The 1,013-nt window shown below is 29.8% G+C and overlaps 1 protein-coding gene across 2 annotated transcripts in view; it reads left to right on the forward strand.

The window, feature by feature from the left end:
• LOC128249749 (uncharacterized) overlaps positions 1–1,013 on the forward strand; it is a 7,055-nt gene that overhangs the window by 1,421 nt on the left and 4,621 nt on the right. The window contains exon 2 of one of the 2 annotated variants that reach the window (XR_008265842.1): positions 754–887. Coding sequence is in view for 1 of the 2 variants with exons in the window: in XM_052974188.1 (XP_052830148.1) it covers positions 754–853 (100 nt within the window). In the remaining variant the exon portion in view is untranslated. The remainder of the gene's footprint in view (positions 1–753; positions 888–1,013) is intronic. The other variant, XM_052974188.1, reaches the window with a different exon arrangement.

Below are 1,013 nucleotides of genomic sequence, written 5' to 3' on the forward strand. Positions count from 1 at the left end.
ACACACACACACACACACACACACACACACACACACACACACACACACACACACACACACACAAAAACACACATACACACACACAGAAACACACACACACACAGATATACACACGCGCGTACATATGTATAGGTGTGTGTTTGTGCAAATGTTTATATGGATGTACACACAAACATATATGCTACATTAAATTCAGTTCGAAGTATCCTCTTCTGATCTTCCGATCTGTTGTTTTTGCTCTGAAATATATTCTTAATTCTTTGTTCATGATTTTGCTCTCTATTGATACAAATTATGGCTGATATCCTGATACCTAAGTTCTGGTTGATACAGTTGAAGAATTAATACAGTTGATACAGTAGAAGAATTAAAGTAGATATAAATCAACATATAAAGCTCCGTGCGAAATTGAAATATGCAGGGGACAAAATCCACGAGAGAAGTAGATATGAGATTAGATTAGTTCGATGAAATTTAACAAAACTCCGTAGTTCTAAGCATTCGGAAGAAAAGTATTCGTTCAGTAAAACTGAAGTTATTACTGAAAAATTCCATTGCTACATTATATAATTATGCAAATAATAAAATATAAGTATTTCAATATCATAATAGTATTGTTCTCCTTGAATACCTTCTGTTCAGTTATATTTAGAGACAACTTTTATTTTTTATTTTACCCTATTTTATGTAAATATCAGTGCGATACGATATGTTCATTAACTAATAATAAAAATGTTTACTTATTCATTTCAGGGTTTTCGACGCCAGCGGATTGTAATACCTTGGGGAAGAAACGTTGTCCAAAAGAAAATATAGATTTTAATGCCATTAAAAAAGGAGATAATTTTTGCGCGTATATATGGAAATATTTTTCTTTACTAAGAATGGTGCAATTAATTAATGTCCTTATATTTACCCACACACATATACATACATATACATACCTATATATATATATACACACACATATATATATATATATATATATATATATATATATATATATATATATA

The sequence above is a fragment of the Octopus bimaculoides genome, chromosome 18 (assembly GCF_001194135.2).
Source record: "Octopus bimaculoides isolate UCB-OBI-ISO-001 chromosome 18, ASM119413v2, whole genome shotgun sequence".
Classification (NCBI taxonomy): Eukaryota; Metazoa; Mollusca; class Cephalopoda; order Octopoda; family Octopodidae; genus Octopus; species Octopus bimaculoides.